This window comes from Penicillium coprophilum (assembly GCF_028826855.1).
Source record: "Penicillium coprophilum strain IBT 35676 chromosome Unknown utg000001l_segment0_segment0, whole genome shotgun sequence".
NCBI classification, from domain to species: Eukaryota; Fungi; Ascomycota; class Eurotiomycetes; order Eurotiales; family Aspergillaceae; genus Penicillium; species Penicillium coprophilum.
In genome coordinates, this window is record NW_026622720.1 from 2,807,421 (window position 1) to 2,828,967 (window position 21,547).

The window sequence follows — 21,547 nt, forward strand, 5'->3', positions numbered from 1 at the left end:
TCAAGAAAATTGCTGTCGCATTATCTTGCATCATCGGGTTAGCCCTGGACTAACTTTGTCAACCGATAGATTTTTTCCCTCAATGTTTCTATTATTGTAAGCCAAGCCGTGCGTCATGTCATATTGCAAATCCAGCAAGGATTTGCTTGGCGATCGCCTACAGGGAGGCTCTGGACCAGGTGGCACGGCAAAGATTTCTGGTTTGCTGAGTTGGGATTGTGATTATGCATGGACAGGGATATTCAAGCCTGGATAGTGATGGATTCGTCGAGGTGCGGCATGCAGTTGTCACACCATATATCAGCTATGCTGATCATAGTGAGGGTGGTACAACACAGATCATTGAAGGTTATGGAAACAACGATTCACATAGGAATGGAAAACGGAACATCGGCTTCGGATAGACCAGGCTAGAAGAAATGCCAGGCAAGCTAGGACAACGCCGAGAAACATCGCATAGGGCTGAACCACGAGAGCTGCGCCACAAAGAATTTTGTAGCCTGGAAATTTCCCGTCGGGAATGTATGCCAAGCAGCCAAGTGCTCGAGGCTTTATAAAATTGAGTCAGAAAGTTTCCGTGAGAGTCATGGACTGCGATTGGGGGGAGCTATGCTAGAAAGGTCAGGGATCAGCCCCAAAGAGGACAATAACAGGAGACCAAAAAATCCCGCGAGTCAAACGATGGGACTTGCCAAGGCTCGGCCGGTCCCGCACGTGAAATTCTCTGAGGTCAGCGGGTTACCTAATCCACAAATTTCAGCCATTTCAGCCACTTGAAAGTTGGCAAGTGCGGGAAAGTCTAGAGCTACCCGTTGTGGCTTAACCTGCTGGAGAATAAGGGCAAAATTGTGGATCGACTTTTTTTTTCTTTCCACATCTGTGACCGCTAAATATAAGCACACACATTCTTGATTTCTCGACTTTTACTCAGTACACATATATCTACATCACCATGGCGACATCCCTCCAGTCAAATGCCCAGTCTCTAGCACACGCTCTTACTGAGCTCTAACATCGGCCGTGCGCGTCCTGCGTGTTGCCGAGTCCAAGCTCTCTTCAATACTTCCCATTCGCCTACCCTCTATCGCATTCCCTGCTATCAAGGACAAAGCTATTCCTTCAAAGCTGCAAGCTTATCACAACCCCTTTTCCTTTGAAACACGCAACCCCTACTCACCGCATCGATAACGAAAACACCTTGCTGTCCGAGTGCTGTTTATGAATTGGACATTCTCAACCAGTCCTTGCCTCAGATTACAACCCCGTGCCAAGTGTACTTGTCCTTTCACATTCTTTGTCTCCCGAAAAGTTCTCAGGGGTCCTTCGCCGAGCTTTGCCAGTGCAGAAGACCCGTCAAATTCCTATCTCAACTTGAAATTTGACCGATTGATATTTTATTATTTTTTTCGCCATGGCTGTCGACTTATAACCCGATACAGCCCTTGATTCTTTGCACTTTGTTGTTTCTATATCAACTCGGACTTCTCCCCTGATTTTCGTGGACTCGTCCTCGCACATACATCTTTATCTTAATACCATCCTCAAGCATGGCTCCCAACCTTTTCCTCTGTGCACGCACCCTTTTCTGTCCTACCTACTGGTTCCAGAAGGGTGACAAAAACAATCTCAAGGAACAACACTGGGAATCTCCCATCCCGGGAACATACAAGTTCTTCCCAGGTCGCGGATGGCACCTCATCCACCGGGATGGGTGCGACGACGATGAAAAAGTCCCTGCTGCGCTGGTCTACTGCCGCATTCTCCACCGTTACATGTTCGAGTCCGAACTGGAGGAACGTTGTCGCTGGTTCGACGCCCCGCTACACAAAGGTGGCCGCCCGGAAAAGCTGCGCTTTTTCCTCCTCGACGACGGCATTCACTGGGTCGCTGGCTGGGATGCCGAGGGCAGCTTTATCCTTGGCCCTTACCCCAAGTGGTGGCTCGATGAAGATGGATACACCATGCGCCGCGGTGCCTCGCCTCCTACCAGTTCCAATGTGTCCCGTTGCAGCAGTATCATTGCTGGCAAATTTGACTGAGCAGCTTGTCTCAACCAAAACTTCCGAGGTTGTTAATTGACAACCATTCAATGATTGGAATTTCCATCATACATGTATACCCCGGCGCTTTTCGATATTGCGAAGCGATTTAGCGTGTCTCTTTGTTCTTATGATAACCCACAAAAGTTTTTGGTTTCGGTTTTATGTTACGGTGATGGATATGATTTCTGGTTTCTTTTTGTCTCATAGATCTCAGGTTAGATTAGACTTTTTAATGATTCAGGGGGTTGGATGATCTTCTTGATCTACACGGCGCACGTTTTTGTCTTTTCTTCACGATATCCACATTCCTAGGATGATCAATACCAATCGCGACAATTTTTCCTGCCGAGCTACATATATCTCGCTTATTTTCTCTCAGATTTCCATAGGGGTCATTTAATCAATCTAGACTCTAGAATCCCAATCCCTCTCAACAAACCGAGAATTAAATGACTGCCTTGGAATGCAAGGGGCTACCTATATTCCGATAAGAAAAATATGCATGTACAACCTTGGAGGCCCAGCCCAGAACCCAACATTCTATCCCTCACAACTTGGCCTCAGCCCTAACAAGCAACTTCTCTAAGCCCCGTCTAGTCCGCTCCTCCATCCCCGTCTTCCCAACCCGCATAGTCTCCCTCAACACAAATACATGCGTATAAGTCCCAACCATCTTAACATCCTCCTCACCCTCACGGAAAATACCCACTTCCCAAGTAACGCTGGATTTGCTGAGCCTATTAACACGCAACCCGACCTCCAGCAAATCCGGGAAGCGCACTGAAGCGAAGAAATCCGCATGTGTTGAGACAATCAGGCCTATTTGGTCGGCACCAGCTGCTAAATTTGATGGGGATGGCAAATTGGAGGGTTGCCCGTGAGTCGGCGCGGGGGTTGGGTTGTTTACACTGAAGGGGTCCATCCCGCAGTGCTTGATTAGGTACGTGTTGGCGATTGTGTCGAAAAGATGTGTGTATACTGCATTGTTGAGGTGCGCGTACATGTCGTTATCGAACCTGGAGGTGTTAGTGTTAGTCTCGGTGTCTGGCTGGTTCGTGATGCTCGTGCGGAGGTCCTGGTACTGACCATCGGGTCTGGTGTACTTGGTGGAAGCCATAGTCGCTGCGCTTGCGTTGCTTCTTGGCCTCGAAATCTGGGGTGGCCATTTTGATTTTTCGATGGGTTGGTCGGATTTGGTACAAGTATGATTCTACAGTAGATGTGTTTATGCATCCTTGATATAACCAGAATGCGCTGCGGACCTCGGCATATCGGTGATTATGTAAGTGATGTCCTGCGCCTAGGTGGGCTTCCAGAGCTCTTCTTTGATCCACCTGTCTTTCATCTGAGCCACAACCAAAAAAGTAGATAGATATTGAAGCTTTCATCGTATAGATCCAGTAACGTCCGTTCTGTGTAAATATATGTGCTTATGAAATTATATTTAAAATAGCATCCATCATTTGATTGATGAGCTTTTTGTCAAATACAATGGTATCCTGAAATGTATGGGTCCAATCAATGGTGTTAAAATCTCTGTATTTCAGTATCCGCTTTCCTAGCAATTTATATGGGCGGCGGATTACTAATTCAAAATTACTGAACGAACTAGATAAACAAATCTCCGGTATACCGGTCCGTATACTCTAACACACCCCCTTAGCGATACTAGTATAGGATTACTAGAACCCCTATATACCTCGGTATACTGATCTCTCTACTTCTTTATACTATTAAATAGCCTATATCCACTATATAAAGTATTCAAATAAAGGCTTTATACTTCTAGTAAGTAGACTTCGGCAGAACCCATTTTGGGTTGGAGATTCCAACACAAAACCCAATGGGTTAAACCCAATAACCTAATAATAACCTATTTAAACCTATTTTTATATAAAATATAGGTCTTAGCGTTTATAATAATACTAAGTTATTTAAATAAATTACTATTTTTTATAACTATTCTAGTTTATTTATCGAATATTACTATATTTATTACATGCCAGTACGAGAAGGAAAGCTTTAAGTGTGCAATTTACTAGAATACTAAGCATAGGGAGAGAAGAAGAGAGAAAGAGGAATTTATAGGGGACAGGTGTAAAGGATAAAGGTCCTTTCAATTCTGATACTCGGTCATTTACCTGAGCACATCATTCACGTCCTAGGGTCATAGCGGGGTTGATTCGTAATCGGCTCGGTACTCGGTTCGAGTAGATACGGGGTCCTATACCTAAGTATAAGAACCCCTAGATCCTTAGGATCCTTGTAAGCATAATAGTAATTGTAAGATATATATTTATATACTATGGTGTGTGAGGATAAGATATATATTTTACCGGTAGTATCTAAGAGAACCTTAGATATATTATTTACGGTAAACTATATTATGACTCACAATATATCGCCATAAATCTAGGATATCATAATGAAGTCATTCTATTATTAATGACTTTCTATGATATTCTATACTACTAGAGCTTGCCTATATAAGGAATGAAGGATTCCTAGCTAGAAAATAATTATTCAATACAACTTTTCTTACCTCGCACCTATTATTATCTACTTAAGCTAAGTATAAACCTTTCTATATCTTATATAATACAATATTATATAAGATAAAGCTTACCTAATATACCTTCCCCTACAAAATATTATAACCTACTATTAGGCTATAATATTATTTCTGCTAAAGTGCTTATAGGTTATAAGCCCGGCTTACTATATATTTCCTAAATAGGAAATACCGATATATTGCTGAGCCTTCTCCGAATAATTACCGAATTACTATATTTAGTATATTACTAAATATAGTAATATACTATATTACTAAATATAGTACTATACTATATACTATTAAGTATATAGTGATATATTCTTATAATTATATATAGTATATATTACTATATATATATACCTAATCTCCGATATTTATTATATATCTTACTATAGCCTCCCTAGATAAGATATATCTCCCTAAACTTAGGGGCTCGGAGAACTATACTATATAGTCTATTAGGGTTAAAGTAGCCCTAATAAAGGATAACCTATATATACCTATAGAAACTCCTTCTATTAGTGTTAAAAACAATAAGGCTATATCTATTTTAAAGCTTTATTGTGATAATAGGCCCCTCCTATATCTAAAAGATATAGAGAGTGCTAATAAGGCCTAGCTTCGCTTAGAAGCCCTATATAACCCTAAAAGATTTCTTTAACACTAGATTAAACGATTTTAATTCAATAGAAGAATATCTTAATAAGGTTAAAACCTTAGTAGATAACCTTAAGGGTAAAGGTATTGATCTATCTAATTAGGTAGTAATAGCCTAGGTTCTTAATAGTCTAAATAATAACTATAAAGGGTTTATTTAAAATATAACCTAATTATTAAGAAATAACCCTAAATTATATATAGTGGAAACCTTATTTTCTAGCTTAATTGATAAAGTTAGGGGTAGGGAATCTTCTATATATAAAGGTAGTTATTATACGAATATTATAATACTTAAATATAAGTATTATAAATCGTATAAAAATAAGCCTTTCAAAGGAAAATACTACTAACACTATAAGGTTATTAGTTATAATACTAATACCTACTAGCTATTATTTCCTAATCTAGCTCCTAAGGGCTAGATTCCGAAAGGTAAAAGGGCTAAAAAGACTATTAAACCCCCTATTTCTACTACTAAGGAATCCTTTAGGGCTAAAACTATAAATTTAATAAGCCCTAGGACTCCTAAATAGCTAGAATTATAAGATTAGATTATATCTAATATAGTAGATACCCCTAAATCTACTAAAGATATAGATATATTATCTAATCTATCTAATTTACCTAAATTAGATAAAGAACTATATACTAGTATTGAAAATTAGCCTAATAATTAAACTAATAATCAATTACTAGATATAGATAATAATATAGAAGAGGTATATCCTCTATTATTATATAGTACTAAACTATTAACTAAAAAACCACTAGATAATATAGGATTAAATCCTATAAAAGAAAAAGTGGATTTTATTCTTAATAGTACTACCACTATTAGTACTATATATAAATTGTAATATCTTTCTTCTACTAAACCTACTACTACTATAGTAAAGTGGGGTAAAGCTAATACTATTAAAGTAACCTATAAGGGTAATATATATATAAAATCTAATACTAGATATATATACTTATTAAAAAATGTTTTTTATATACCTAATCTAGGTATTAATCTTATTAGTATATACTAGTTATCTAATTTAATAGCCCTATTTATAAAAAATAAGGTATACTTATATATACCTTTAAAGAAAATAGTTACTAAAGCTAATAAGAAAGATAATCTATATTATATAAAAACCACTATATTATAAAGAACTATAAATACTATAGTAGCTACTAGGACTAATTAACCTAGTATACCTACTAATAGTAATAATAATAATAGCTATATTCCTAAAAGGACTATAGATAGTAATATAGTGGATAATATATAAAAGTGGTATATTAGACTAGGGTATATTAATATATAGCCCTTAAAAATTCTATTAAAGGCCCTAGGGATTAATATAACCCTAGAATATATTAAGGCTTTCCTTAATAAAAAATGTAAAGTATATCTTTTATCTAAAGATAATAGATATATATATAGGAAGTTAAATAATCCTACTAAATTTAATATTTTAGATAGGATATATAGTGATTTAGGTGGTCTATTACTACCTACCTATAATAAATATAGGTATTATATTACCTTCCTAGATAAAAAATCTCGATATCTTTAGATTAGTCTATTATATTCCAAAGATAATACTTATAAAGTATTCAAAGATTTTAAGGTCTTTATAGAAAATTATACAAAAAGAAAGATTAAATAGTTCTTTACTAATAAAGGTAGAGAATATATTAATAAGTAATTTTAATTAGCCCTAAATAAATATAGTATTAGTTATATAACTATTCCTAGTTATACTAAGGAACCTAATAGGCTAATTGAAAGGATTAACCTTACTTTATTTAATAAAGTAAGGGTAGTACTTATTTAGTCTAAAAGCCCTAATTATCTATAGGGAGAAGCACTCTAAGCTATAACCTATATATATAATAGGACCCTATATAGAGCTTTAGGATTTTTAACCCCTTATAAATTATTAAATAGGGTAAAGCCTAATATAACTAATATTAGGACTTAGGGCTCTTTAGCCTACTATTATATAAATAAATATAAGACTAAGCTATCTCCTAGAAAGGAAGAAGCTATTTTAATAGGATATAGTGATTATAATCACTATAAAATATAGGACTATAAAAGGTAAAAATACCTATAGTCTAGGGATATTACTATATATAAAAATTAATTCCTAAGAGAAATATCTCGAGATATAGATCCCTATAGGACTAAGTTAATTAGTCTAAAAGACTTAAATCCTAGTAGTTAAAAAGACTTAAATTCTAGGGAAGTTAGTATAGATCCTAATAGTCCTATTAAGGATAATATAAGTAATAATAATAGAGTATTAACTAGAGGAGAAACCTCTAGAATTAATACTAATCCTAAATATAGGGTCAAAGTTTAAATACCTATATTATATACTATTAAGGACACTATACTAACTAATTATATTAGTTCTATTAAGACTAATATAGATAATAGGTTTCTATTAACCGCTTCACTATTAACTAAACCTAATAGCTTTAATAAAGCTATAAATAGTCCTAAAAAGGATAAATAGTTTAGGGCTTACTTAGTGGAAGTTAAAGAACTTGAAAAATAAGAAACCTATAAAATAATAGATATACCACATAATATAAAACCTATTAAGGGTAGATAGGTTTTTAAGAAAAAACCTATTAATAGTCCTAATCCGGATAAGGACTATATAACTAATAGTAATAAAACTATTAGATATAAAGCTAGGTAGGTAATTTAAGGATTTTAGCAAAAACTAGGTATTGATTTCCTAGAAACCTTTTCTACTATATATAGAACTAAGTCCTAGTATCTAATATTAATAATAGTAGTTAATAAAGGCTAGTATATACTACAATATAATATTAAAAATGCCTTTATATATACTAATATAGATACTAAAATATATACTATCCTACCTATAGGAGTATATAATAACCCTAATAAGTACTATTATCTAAAGAAAGCACTATATAGTCTAAAATAAAGCCCTAGGCTTTAGTATAAATATCTATCTAATATATTAGCTAAATTTGACTTTAAGGTCTTTATATACGATAAAGGTATATATATAAACCCTAAAGATCAATATATACTAATTTGTTACGTTAATAATATATTAGTAATATATAAAGATTTAAGCTATATTTATAATATAGTAGCTAAAATAAAGCACTATATAAAGATAGAAGAAATTAGTATAGTATCTATATTCTTAGGAAATAGTATATCTATTAACTATAAAGATAAGATACTATATATAGACTAAAAGGGATATATAGAGAAACTATTAAATAAGTTCTCTATTTATAATAATCCTAGTTATAAGCCTATTAAAACACTAGGTGAACTAGGTGTAAAGCTTAAAAAGAATACTATAAATATAAGCCTATAAGATATTAAAGAATATTAGAAATAAATAGGGTCTCTACTCTATTTAGCCCTAAAACCTAGGCCTAATATAACCTTTGCTACTATATACTATACTAGATATATAAGTAATCCTAGTAAGGACTATTTTATAGCCCTAAATAGGATTTAGAAATATTTACTAGTATATCCTAATATAGGATTAGTATATAATTACTTAGGTAATAACCTATATATAAAGGGCTATTCTGATACTAATTAGGGTAATAATTTAGATTAACGAAAATCTATATTAGGCTATATATTTAGCCTAAGCCCTAATATAGGGATTAATAACCCTATTAGTTAGAATTCTTAACTACAAAAAACAATAGTAATTAGTAGCTATAAAGCTAAATATATAGCACTAAAAGAAGCTACTAAAGAAGCTATATATCTAGCTAATATATTTAATTTATTAAACACAGAGCTAGATCTAGGATATACAAATAGTATACCTACTATCTTAGTTGATAGTGAATTAGCTAAGAAACTAGCTAAGAATCCAGAATTCCACAAACGATTAAAATATATTAAAATAATATACTATTTTACAAGGTAAGCTTTATTAGAAGGTAAAATCACTATTAATCAAATACCTTCTAAATATATACTAGTAGATTTTTTAACAAAAAATGTTAATAATATCTTATATAAGGCTTTTATAGACCTAGCTAAGTTAGATACTATATAAAGACCTATAATATATATATATATATATATATATATATTTATACTATATACTTATACTTATAATCCTTATAAAGATTATAAGGATTAAGGGGGTGTGTAAGTATAATAGTAATTGTAAGATATATATTTATATACTATAGTGTGTGAGGATAAGATATATATTTTACCGGTAGTATCTAAGAGAACCTTAGATATATTATTTACGGTAAACTATATTATGACTCACAATATATCGCCATAAATCTAGGATATCATAATGAAGTCATTCTATTATTAATGACTTTCTATGATATTCTATACTGCTAGAGCTTGCCTATATAAGGAATGAAGGATTCCTAGCTAGAAAATAATTATTCAATACAACTTTTCTTACCTCGCACGTATTATTATCTACTTAAGCTAAGTATAAACCTTTCTATATCTTATATAATACAATATTATATAAGATAAAGCTTACCTAATATACCTTCCCCTACAAAATATTATAACCTACTATTAGGCTATAATATTATTTCTGCTAAAGTGCTCACAATCCTATTCCTCCTATAAGAGTTAGTCTTATAACTTAAGACAATATATTAATCCTTTCTCTCCCTATTATTAAGCCTTATATCTTACCTAGTTAATAGGCCTTATACCTAATAATCGTATACTCTTATATTTCTAACTCTTCTTCTTTAACTACCTAAGATATAATAGCTTCCCGCTATATTACCTAAAGTAATACTAGGAATCTAGAGGAAACCTCTCGAATTAGGAATAACTAAGGACTAATACTATAAGTCTAAGAAATTAAGGAACTAGAAACTTAAACTATCTATAAGACTTAACTAATAGAAAGACTAGATCTACTACTAGATCTATAGGATCCCCTAGTTAGAGCTATATAAAGCCTAGGATTAGGATAGACTAGCCTAGAACTAGCTAAAGCTACTACTAAAGAACTAGAGGAGACTATCTAAGCCCTTATAAAAAGGTAGAGCTATAATAACGATTTATTATAGTAAAATAACTTATTATAGAGAACAAAAAGGAGCTAAATAGCTACTAGCCTAATCGCGAATCCTTATTAGAAAGTAAGCGAAGCTAAAGGGGAGAAATTAAACACTATATTAAAAAATTTAAGGAAAACTTTAGTATCTACTAAAGAGAAGAATAGCTAAATAATATTAATATACTTTTTAGAGATACCCTAAGAAAATATATTTTAGACTTATAAAAAGTCCTTATAGCTAAAAACTACCTATATATATCCTATAAGAATAAATAGCGAAACTATATATTAAACTACCCTAAGGAGGAGATAAACTAGAAAGCTTTTAAAGAATAGACTAAAACCCTACTCCGAAACTCCTATAATATTATTACTAATATCCTAGTACTCTACTAGAAGGTAGAAATATACCTAGAATAAGACCCCTATACTTTTAATTAATACCTAATATCCCTAGAGAAATATCTACTAGCCTAGTTAGAAGAATAGAGAGCCTAAGTACTATTTATAAAGCTTACTAAAGTACTTTAGGACTATATTATTACCTATATAAATAGGGAACTATCTACTACTAGAACCCTTATAGTATAGAAAGTATCTATACTATAGAATATATACCTAGTATACTAAAAAAGAAAGGAATACCTAACCTATAGGTAAGATAAGAGAAAAAGAGGAAACTATACTAAATTAATACTAAATTACCCTTATAACTATAGCTTATCCTAGCTAAATTATAGACCTTAAGGAGAATAAAGAGGTCCCTAAGGTATATCCTTTAGAGGAAGAACCTAATCTAGAGACTAAGCTAGAGGATAAGGTAGAGGATATAGAGGATTAAGATCCTATACCTTAGGAGTAAACTCTACCCCTATAGAAAAAGGATCTAGTACTAATAATATACTAAGTAGAGCTTATTTTCTCTATAGGGATAAAAATATACTAGGTAAATAACTACCCCTAGAAGGTAATAGTCTAAACCCTTATCTAAACCTTACGCTTAAAGGATTAAAACCCCTAGGGAAAAGTAAATAGACTAGAATAGATCCTAATATACTAGTCCTATACCTATAAATTAGGACTATAATATAACTCTATATACTAATTACCCTTAGAGATAGAGTTAAAATATATATAGACCTAGATATAGGAGTAGAATATAATATAGTTAGTAAAGAATTTACCTATAGCTAAAAACTACTTACTACCCTATTTTCTTCTCTATCCCTAAAAGGTATATCCCCTAAATAACTATATATATATAGGGTATTCTAGGTCCCTTTTATAATAAAAGACTCTAGAGAAACTAAGAAAGAAATTAAGAGACTATATATAGGAATTAATAGAGATATATATATAGAAGGAAGCCTAGTACTCCTATTATATACTTTTATTAATAATTTTAATATTACTCTTTATCCTAGGGTAGACTACTAGTGGTTTAGGGTAAAATCTTTTAAATTAGTAAACCTATATTAGTTTACTAAATTATTAAAAAATTCTATATTTATCTATACCCTAGTAAAGCTCCCTAAGGAAGTTTAGCTTCTAGATAAAAATAACACTAATTTAGGGCTAGATCTATTATAGATACCCCCTAAGCTAGAATAGTACCTTAATATATTTAACTATAAGAAGGTAGGTACCCTACTAATCTCTAAAGTATTAGACTATACTATTAAACTTAAAGAAGGGAAAATACTACCCTATAGGCTAATCTACCCTCTATCTAGGATAGAGCTAAAAGAGCTCTAGGCCTATCTTATAGAAAATATTAAGAAAAAGAGGATTTAACCCTTAAAAAGCCCTATAGGTACACTAATCCTCTTTATCCTAAAGAAAGATAGAGGATTATATCTATATATAGACTATTAGGGTCTTAATAGAGTATTAGTTAAGAACTAGTACCTACTACCTCTTATCTTAGAAATCCTAGACTATCTCTTAGGAGCCTAGTACTTTAGTAAGGTTAATATTAAAGATACCTACTATTATATTAGGATATAAGAAGGAGATAAATAGAAGACTACTTTTTAAATAAGATATAGCTATTTTAAGTATATAGTTATACCTTTTAGTTTATTAAATACCCCTACTATATTCTAAAGCTATATCTATATAGTACTAAGTAGGCTAATTAATACTATTTATATAGTATACCTAGATAATATCCTTATCTTTATCCCTAATTAGGAATTATATATAAAAGTACTATAGTTAGTCTTTAAATAGCTAAGAAAAGTAGAGCTATATATAAAACTATTAAAATATACCTTTTACTAAAAGGAAGTAGAATTTCTAGGTTTTATTATTAATAGAAAAGAGATATAAATAGATAAAAGTTATATCTAGGTTATCTAAGACTAGGAGGAACCTAAAAGCTACTATAATATATAAGTATTTTTAGGGTTCTATAATTTCTATCGAAGATTTATTAAAGGATACTCCTATATCTCCCTACCCTTAACTAAAATACTTAAAGGATTAAAAAATAGGAAGAAACTAGGGAGAGTCTAACTTAATAGAGCCGAAGTAGAGGTATTCTAATACCTAAAAGGGTCCTTTAAATCTATAGCCCTACTATACTATTTTAATCTAGAATAGTGTATCTAGTTAGAGACTAATACTTTAAATAAGGGAATAGGTAGAGTACTATCTTAACTAGATAATAAAGGGTAATAGTATCTAGTCACTTTTTAGTTAAGGAAGTTCTTAGGTATAGAACTAAACTATATAATACTAGACTAGGAGCTATTCGCTATTATCCACTCTTTCTAATATTAGAGATACTACCTTAATAGGAGTAAATACCTAATTAAAGTACTATCTAATTATATAAATCTATATATCTTTATAATATAGTAGAAATTAAATAGATAATAAGTATATTAGTATATATTCCTAATACCTTTTAACTTTATTATAAAGTATAGGCTAGGAAAAATAAACCCTATAGATAGGCTATCTAGAATACTAAATTCTAAGTAAGTAGCCTTAGGAATAGAACTAATAATCCTAATTTAAGACTAAATTATAGATAATAATAGCCTAACCTATAGGGGTAATAGGGAACTATTAGTCCTTATAATATAAAGTATTATAGGAACTAAAAATCTAGATATAGATTATAAGTATAATTTAAGGGAATATAACTTAGAATTCTAATTTAGATTTAAGTAAGTAGCTATATAGGGAAACCCTAGATCTAGTATACCTATAGGTATAAATATAGAAAGTATTAGTGTAGATAATTAGTTAGAATAGAGAGAACTATATAATAATCTAAAAATATTATTTAATATTAGGGATTCTATAATAGTAGAAATCTAGTCTATTAGTAATAATACTAAAGATATTCTTAAGTAGGTATAAAGGCTATAGGCTAAAGACCTAGAGATAGTCTACTAAAATAGGGATATCTTAGTATAGAAACCTAGTATAAAAGGTTAGTTAGTTAATACCTTAGGAATACTATAGTACTAAGGATAAATATATATACTAAAAAGGGAGGGTATTTATATAAAACTATTATAAATATACTATAATAACCCTACCGCTAGCTACTTTAGTAGGGTAAGGATAGAGGAGTTACTTAGATATAACTACTACTAGATTTATATATAAATAGATATTAAAAACTATATTAAGATCTATAAAATATACTAAATAATATAAATACTATAGTATAAGCTATTTAGTAAGCTTAAACTACTACTAATTCTATCCTACCCCTTTATAGAACTATTAATAGATTTTATTATAGGGCTACCTTAATCGATCTAGGAAGGAAGGATAGTTAATTATATTTTAGTAGTTATAGACTATTTCTCGAAATAGTGTCTCTTCTTCCTAGTTTTAACTATAATAGACACTTTAGAATTAGCTAAGCTATTCTATTAAAAAGTTAAACTAAGATTTAGACCACTAAATAGTATTATATCTAACTAGGGGTTAGTTTTTATAAGTAGATTTTAGTTAAAACTATACTATCTATCTAAGATAAAACTATAGTTCTTAATAGCGTTTTACCCCTAAACTAATAGGTAAATAGAATAAATAAACTAAACCCTAGAATATTACCTATATTACTTTATTAATATCTAGTAGAAGATATAGCCCTTACTACTATAGGTAGTAGAGTTCTCCTATAATAATACTATTAACACTATAATAGGAATATCACTATTTTAGACACTACTAGGTTTTAACCTAAACTTTTAAATATATACTAAGGATAGTAGTATAGAGAGAGAGATACTAGTAGCACTATCTTATATTAAAAAGCTAGAGAAGTTTCGAGAAAAACTATAGATATTATAGCGAAAAGCTACTAAGATATAAGCGCTCTACTATAATAAATATTATAAGGAAATATTATTTAAATAGAATAACCTAGTGGTACTATCGATAAAAAACCTATAACTTAAAGAAGGAACTATAAAGAAACTATCCCTAAGATAGGTAGGACTATTTAGAATCCTTAAATATATAGGAAAATAAGTATACTAACTCTAACTCCTAGAGGAATATAGAGTAATTTATAATATATTCCTAGTCTAGCTACTATAATTATAGTAATAAAGGGTAAGGGAACTAGAATAATTACCCTTACCTAAGTTAGCTAATAATAACGAATAGGAAGTTAAAGAGATTAAGGAAGACTAGAAGTTTAATAGAGAACTATACTACCTTATAAAATAGGTAGGCTAGCCCTTAGAATATAACTAATAGGTCCTAGAAGATAATATAATAAATACACTAAAAATAATAGTAAGATATAAGAAAACTAAGAAAGATAAGACTAGTTAATATTAGGGTACTAAACTAAACCTAGAATAGTACTAAAAGTTTAATATTATAAATTATTATCTAGGCTATCTTACTATAGTAGATAAAGTAGAAGAAGATATAGAGAAACCCTAGAAAACGCTAAAGAATACTACTAAAATACTAGCGAGAAGGGGATAAGAATATACCCCTAAATATAGGGGTTTAGAGGGAAGATATCTATATAGATATCTAGGTACTAGGCTATATCCTCCTTAAGGCCCTTAGCCTTAGTATTATCTATAATATCCTAAATACCTAAGCGGAAGGCTATAACGCTAGTATACTAGCTCTAAGTAGTCTCCTTAGTTACCTAGAGTTATAGGTATTATATAGTCTTATTAGCTAATTTTATAAATTTAATAGCTAAGGTAGGGAGGGTAGGCTTAGGAACCACTAGTGAAATATAGCTAGATACCTACTAGGAATAGGTATCCTAAGTCTCCTATTAAATATTAGTGTATGTAAAAGTACCTAAAAGAAAGGTATATTGTTACGGACCTATCAGGCACCCAACGACCCAAACTACCCCACCAACATTATAGGCCATCGAGAGCCAATCAACCTAGATTATATGTAAAGGACACCCCGGCCAACCAGAAATTGTGTCACGTGATCATATAGGTAGTAGACCGGTCGACGGTAGGACGATAGATTCCGCCAAGATAAATCTACCAAGCTACTATCTACCTAACTACCCCTAGGAAGATAGGAGGATATATAAGGACATTTATTTATATACTTAGTCTAGTTCTTTATCTTTAATCCTATATTGTTACTTATATATACCTATACGGACTTACGACTCTTAACTAAGATATAACTTAACAAACACTACGAGCCAGACCAATACCCCAGTATAGATCTACTCGGCGCTCTACCTAGCATCGATTCCTCGACACGACTTCTAGGGACTTAGGCTGCCGTAAGGCCTACGGATAAGGTAATAGCTTAGTGATAATAGATATATCGTTAATATAGGAAACCCAAGGTATATTAAGGTAACTATACCCTAAACTACCTAACCTAACTATAACTAGTTAGCCAGTGCGTAATATATTAAAGACTATCTTAGTCTTAAGTCTAAACGAACGACAATATATCTCAAATCGAAAAGAGAGCAGCATAGGCTCCGGTCTAGCAACCTAAGAAAGAGGAACCGGACTCCGACAACAAGAGAGATAAGACAATCGCGAAATAGGAAAAGTAACTAGCCGATCTACAATATAACCTAGAGAAGGCTATATAGGCCATTAATAATCACGACGTAAACAACGGTAGTAAGTTCGGGTAAGTCGACGACTTCCTTAAATAACTTAAGCAATAGGTAATTATATCTACACTAGCTAGCACCGTAGGTATACTATAACTTCCTAAGGTAGAATACTTCGAAGGAACCTAATCCAAGCTTCGAGGATTCCTTACGTAAATAGATATATACTTAGATATAAACCGAGATAAGTTACCTAGTAAAGCTAGTAAGGTGATTTTTATATCCACTTACTTACGCGGATAAGCCTAGAACTAGCTCGAGCTATATATACGTGACTACTATAAAAAGACACCGGAAGAATAGTCTTTCACCACTACTTCTATCTTCAAAAGCTATACTAGCTTTAGATAATACCTAGAACGAATATTTAGAGATATCGATACCTAACAAATAGCCGAAAGAAGATTACAGAAGATCAAGTAGTAGGGTAGCGCGTTAGTCTACGCCTCCGAATTCTAGTAGATTATATCCTACTTAGACTTACCTAATCGAGTGTATATTCTATACTTCGAAGTAGGGTTAAAGCTAGAAGTTAAGGATAAACTAGTATAAATCGATAGACCTAACACTTTAGACTAACTTATCGCTATCGCGGTCAAGATTGACAACTATATTAATAAGAGATATTATAAGCGATAAGAAATAGAGTAGTGGAAGAAGGGTAAATTATATAGATTTAATCAATTTCGACAGTATAGGTACTATAAGAAAGTACCACGTAATAACAATCTATATAGCCTAAAACTGATAGAGTTAGACACCACTTAAGATAAGTAGAAAGAGCGTTAGTAGAAAAACCTTTATTTTATATATAGGAAACCAGGACACTATATTCGAGAATATAAGAATAAGAGACCTAATAGACCGAGGCCTAGGTACTAGGCTCTACGTAAAGAACTATATATAACGCGCGAATAGGTACCACACGAAGAACTATATATAATATAAGAAAACGAATACCTAATTGATAAGTTATTAGAAGATCTCTTAGTAAGATAGAATAACCTAAGCCTAGAAGAGATATTAGCCGGTAACCTATATATTAAAAGGTTAGCCGAAGGACTATAAGCGGAATTCCTAGAAATTAAGTGGGACACAATAGAAAGTTAAGGATAGACCTAGTATATAAACCTAGGAGATAGCGACTCCTAGGAAATAGGTAATAACTTTCGGGAGTAAGAAGTGGGTTACCTAGGGACACTAGTCACGTCCCTAGGAAACTAGGAGAACCTAGAGACCTCCTAAGGGGCTAATTATAGCGTAGAGCCTAATACACCGCTAAGGACGAACTAAGCGATCCTAATTAAGGGACTCAAAGACTTAGAAGAAGGAATACCTAAGTACGACTATAGATAGAACTATAGGGAAGCCAAAATAGAGCTTTAGGACCGCCTCTAAGAATAGAGTTAGGTCGATACGTTAGAAGGAAGGATACTTAATATTATAAATAGAAACAATCTAATAGGATACCCTTATAACGATTCCGCTTATATATATAGAGGATATACACAATACCTAGAGTATAGTAGGATAGCTAGCGTGATATACTACGACGAACTATACACAATTTATAGGTCCGGTAAGTTAGATCTAGGTATCGAACCAAGGCCACTAGCGTGGATAAAGAGACTATAATAGCGAAAAGAATACCAAGGAATTTAGTACGATAGGCGATAAATATATGATTATCGGAACTAGCTAACTAAATATCTCGCCGCGATAATATTGGGAACCTATATTAAACTCTATATAGAGTTACCTACCGGAAAAGCCTAGACACTTATTGACTTAGGGGCCACGAATAACTTTATAAGCCTAATATTCTAGGAAGAACAAAGAATTTAAACCTAAGGATTACCTTACACAATCCTAGTCAGCAGACTAGATAGAGAAATACTCTTAGGAGGAGTAACTAAAGAAACTATAACACTTTGTATAAATATTAACTAGTACCTAGAAAATATTAAGTTTAATATTCTAGCTATCGGGAACTATAATATCGTTCTTAGTATACTATAGCTCTAAAGGTATAACCCTAGTATTAACTAGTAGAAGGAAACTATCGAATTTAATAGATATAGGTATATCGAATAGGGACCCTATAATCGATCACGAATTAGGAAACGACCTATAATAAGATAGGATAAAACCCCTATAGCCACTAAATAAGTACTAGATATATCTAACCAAGAATTGTTAGAATATATACTTATTAAAAGCGAAAAGCTATACACAACTAATAGTAAACCCTAGATTCTAGAAGAGTATAAGGATTACTAGAACGTATTTACCCCACTAGAGGAGGGTAAACTACCTAAGTATAGTCTATTCGACCACAAAATTAATATTATAGAAGGCTCTAAACCAACCTTTAAGCCTATCTATTAATTATCGTAGAAAGAATCCAATATACTTAAGGAATATATCGACAATAACCTAAAGAAAGGTTATATCCGAGCCTCGAAATCACTAGCTAGATACCCGATTATCTTTGTACCTAAGAAAGATAGATAGTTACGACTTTGTGTAGACTATCGATATTTAAATTCGATCACTATCAAGGACCGATACCCGCTACCACTTATTCACGAGATATAGGGTAGGATCGGAGGGGTAAAATACTTTACGAAGTACGATATCACTAATACTTACTATTATATTAGGATTAAGCTAGGACACAAATAGAAGATAGCTTTTAGAACTAAGTTCGGACACTATAAATACTAAGTAATACTATTTAGCCTCACTAACGCACCTACTATATTTTAGCGATTTATCTTTAAGGTACTCGAAGAATACTTAGATATCTTCGTTATCGCCTATCTTAATAATATTTTAGTGTTCTCTAAGACTATAGAGGAATATATATAGTATAATAGGAAGGTACTATAAAAGCTAAGGGAAGTAGAAGTTACCCTTAAACTTAAGAAATATAAGTTTTATATATAAGAAACCACGTTCCTTAGATATTATATTAGTCCCGATAGACTAGGAATAGAGGAAGACAAAGTTAGAAGTATTATAGATTAGCTAACGCCTAAAAACATTAAGGAAGTATAATAGTTCCTTAGACTAGCTAACTATTACCGGAAGATTATCGACGGATACACTAATATAGCTATAGGGCTATATCGGCTAACCAAGAAGGAATAGCCCTTCTTATAGGATAAATAAGTAGAGTAATCTTTTAATAAGCTCAAAAGGCTATTCGCTTAAGGAACTATTGTCGCTATATTCGACTATAAACAACCTATTGTTATAGAAATAGATATATTAGATTACGCCCTAGGAGTAAGACTCACCTAGCTAGGGATAAACAGGAAGTACCGACTAGTGGTATTCTAGTCTAGAAAAATAATCTCGGCAGAGCTTAACTATAATATATATAATAAGGAACTCTTAGCTATAGTGTCAGCTTTTTAAGTCTAGAGAGTATACCTTAAAGGAGCTAAATATATAGTGGTGGTCCGATTAGACTATAAAAACCTTATATTCTTTACTATAACAAAAGTGCTTACCTAACGATAAGTATAATAGGCTAAAACCCTAGTACAATATAATTTTAAAATCGAACACTATAAGAGAATAGAGAATAGCTAAGTAGACACTCTTAGTAGATAACTAGATTATAAGTTAGGAACCAAAGTAGCGGAACCCACTATCCTAAAACAAAATTTAGATAGAACAATCTTATACAATCGATAAATACTAGCCACCACGCTAGAACTATAGGACAATAAACTAATCTAGAGGATTAAGTAAGAAGCAGAAAAAGACTAAATCCAAGAATTAGCCGGAGATAATAGTAAGTTAGTTAGAAATCAGGAAGGAACCATCCTAATATATAGACTAATCTATATACCCTTAAGTATAAGGAAAGAAGTGATCTAGAAACACCACAACAACCCTACTTATAGATATATAGGAATAGAAAAGACTATCAAGTATATCTCACAAAACTATTATTTTCTAAATATATATCGAAAAGTTAGATTCTATATCAAGAATTACAATATATACTAAAGAAATAAGCTAGTATAATATACACTATATAGAGAAATATAACTATCCAAGACTCCCGCGAAACTATAGGATTAGATTACAATAGACTTTATCACGAAGTTACTAATCTCTAATAAACACAATATGATTATGGTTATAGTCGATAGGCTAATAAAGTACGCTTATATAATTCTAATAATAGAAACTATTACTACCAACGTAATAGCTAATATTGTCTTACGATATATAGTTACTAACTATAGACTACTAACTAAAATTATATCGGACAGAGACAAATTATTTACCTCTAATATATAGCAATCTTTTGCGGATTAACTAGGTATTAAATTAAGAATATTAATAGCCTATTACCCACAAACCAATAGATAGATAGAGAGAGTGAACTAAACACTAAAGTAGTACCTAAGACACTACGTAAACTACCAACAAGATAATTAGGTAGGACTACTACTAATAGCGTAATTAGTATATAATAACGCTATATATATAATAACCAACGAATCACTATTTTACGCAAATTTTAGGTACTACCTAAGGGTGATTAGAACCCCACAAGGATAGGTAGCTATAGCCGAGTTAGTAAGACTTAAAGCCACCGAACTTAAATAGCTTTACCTATAGCTATCCCGGGATATCGATTTCGTTAACCTCTAAATAAAGAAATACTACAATAACTAGTATAAAGGAGGGCTAGACCTAAAAAAGGGGGAAAAGGTCTACCTACTACAACGAAATATCAAAACAAAATAACTAAGCGACAAACTCGACTATCTACGATTAGGACCCTTTAAAATCGACAAAAAAATAGGATAAGTCAATTATCGGTTAAAACTCCTATATAGTATACAAAAATATCACCTAGTATTCTATATCTTATTACTCGAACCCGCGTTAAACAATACCAAAATCGCTACCGATATAGAACTCAATATAGAAACCGAAGAAGAATATAAAGTCGAATATATCCTAGTAGACCGATAGTACAATAGTTAGTAATAATTACTAGTATAATAGAAAGGTTACCCTACCTTAGAAAATATATAGGAACCTATCGCGAATTTAAGGGGCTACCACTAGCTCGTTTAACAATACTACTAGAAGG

The 21,547-nt window shown here is 32.0% G+C and overlaps 2 protein-coding genes across 2 annotated transcripts; one reads left to right on the forward strand and one right to left on the reverse strand.

Moving 5' to 3' along the window:
- Window positions 1–1,547: 1,547 nt before the first annotated feature.
- On the forward strand, window positions 1,548–2,039 carry N7500_001072 (uncharacterized protein; the record flags this gene model as incomplete). The annotated part of the gene is made up of 1 exon (XM_056672218.1): window positions 1,548–2,039. The coding sequence occupies one exon, from the start codon at window positions 1,548–1,550 to the stop codon at window positions 2,037–2,039; it is 492 nt and encodes a 163-aa protein (XP_056537791.1).
- Window positions 2,040–2,589: 550 nt separating this feature from the next.
- On the reverse strand, window positions 2,590–3,208 carry N7500_001073 (acyl-CoA thioesterase; the record flags this gene model as incomplete). Its single annotated transcript, XM_056672219.1, has 2 exons — window positions 2,590–3,058; window positions 3,129–3,208. The coding sequence occupies 2 exons, from the start codon at window positions 3,206–3,208 to the stop codon at window positions 2,590–2,592; spliced, it is 549 nt and encodes a 182-aa protein (XP_056537792.1).
- Window positions 3,209–21,547: the final 18,339 nt, after the last annotated feature.